At 47.0% G+C, this 1,232-nt stretch overlaps 1 protein-coding gene across 1 annotated transcript; it reads left to right on the top strand.

Annotated features, from left to right (window-relative positions):
- Positions 1-308: 308 nt before the first annotated feature.
- On the top strand, positions 309-876 carry LOC115742396 (rapid alkalinization factor-like). Its single transcript, XM_030676658.2, has one exon. The coding sequence runs from the start codon at positions 335-337 to the stop codon at positions 707-709; it is 375 nt and encodes a 124-aa protein (XP_030532518.1). The 5' UTR covers positions 309-334; the 3' UTR covers positions 710-876.
- Positions 877-1,232: the final 356 nt, after the last annotated feature.

Below are 1,232 nucleotides of genomic sequence, written 5' to 3'. Positions count from 1 at the left end.
GCTTTATGCAAAATACGCGATAATAATGTGTGGATTTACAGTCAAAAATAATTGACGATCTTGTCGGACATGAAAGCATTTCCCAATCAAATATCATCACGAATTGCAATGAGATAAAAGTACATATATGAGGTTGCATGTGAAGTGGCATTTTGGTGATTATGACCGAAACAAGTGTCCTTAATGAGATTAATCAAACCCAAATTATAAACTCGTTTCTTGTCCGATGCGCCAAAAGACTCGCGTACCAATACCAGATGGAATTATAAAAACGAAGTCGCTAGACCACTAATCAAACCAAAGCCAAAACCAACGCCAAGTCCAACGATCCCAAATGGCCTCTTCTTCTCTCCTCGCTCTCCACATACTCTTCCTCACGTCGCTCATCGTGGCCTCCATCTCCACGTCCGCCGCCTCGGCCGTCGGCGGCGACGGGCTCGCCTGGGTGGCTGCAGCCGCCTCCTCCGGGCTTGGCCCGTGCCGGGGGTCGGTCGCTGAGTGCATGGCCGATCAGGACGGCGAGTTCGCCATGGACACGGAGGTGAACCGGCGGGTGCTGGCCACGACGCAGTACATAAGCTACGGGGCGCTGCAGCGGAACACGGTCCCGTGCTCCCAGCGGGGCGCCTCCTACTACAACTGCCAGCAGGGGGCGCAGGCCAACCCTTACAGCCGGTCGTGCTCCGCCGTGACGCAGTGTCGCAGCTAAGAGAAGCGGTGCGAACCCATTGTCGATCTAGCTGTTCGATCTTCTTGGTTCCCTCTGCTCAACCAACCTACTCTATCTGTCTATCTATCCTGCGATGTACGTGATGGACAAGACAATGCCGTCATGTCGCTCTCGTTGAGGAATGACGCGCCTATGTTCTTGTTCTATGTTCTCATGTATCTAATTTTTCAGGTTCCGTTCTAATTTGTGTGCTAATTCGAATCATTAGTTCGTTAATCGTATAATTCCTACACGACTTCTGGGGGGCTGGATAGCCCCTACGAGAAAGATGTCGTCCCGAGACACACGACACATATTATCTTCAACATCACTTTTGTCAAAGGAAAAGATGTATGAAAATAAAGAATATATTCGGGCTCCGTCTGTTTTGTGAAAAATGGATATTTTGAAAAATATCATCATGATATTTACGTCGTTCCCGAAAATATTTAGACATAAATTATTATCAATAAAGGAAATATTTTTCATTTATTAACTATTTTAAGTAATATAAGTGATCATC

This window comes from Rhodamnia argentea, chromosome 7 (assembly GCF_020921035.1).
Source record: "Rhodamnia argentea isolate NSW1041297 chromosome 7, ASM2092103v1, whole genome shotgun sequence".
Lineage (NCBI taxonomy): Eukaryota > Viridiplantae > Streptophyta > Magnoliopsida > Myrtales > Myrtaceae > Rhodamnia > Rhodamnia argentea.
Note: the sequence above shows the minus strand (reverse complement) of the source record. Positions and strands in the feature narration are given on the sequence as shown.

Bases quoted from the DNA above. Each gene is read 5' to 3' on its own strand.
- LOC115742396 (XM_030676658.2), top strand. From the start codon at position 335: ATGGCCTCTTCTTCTCTCCTCGCTCTCCACATACTCTTCCTCACGTCG.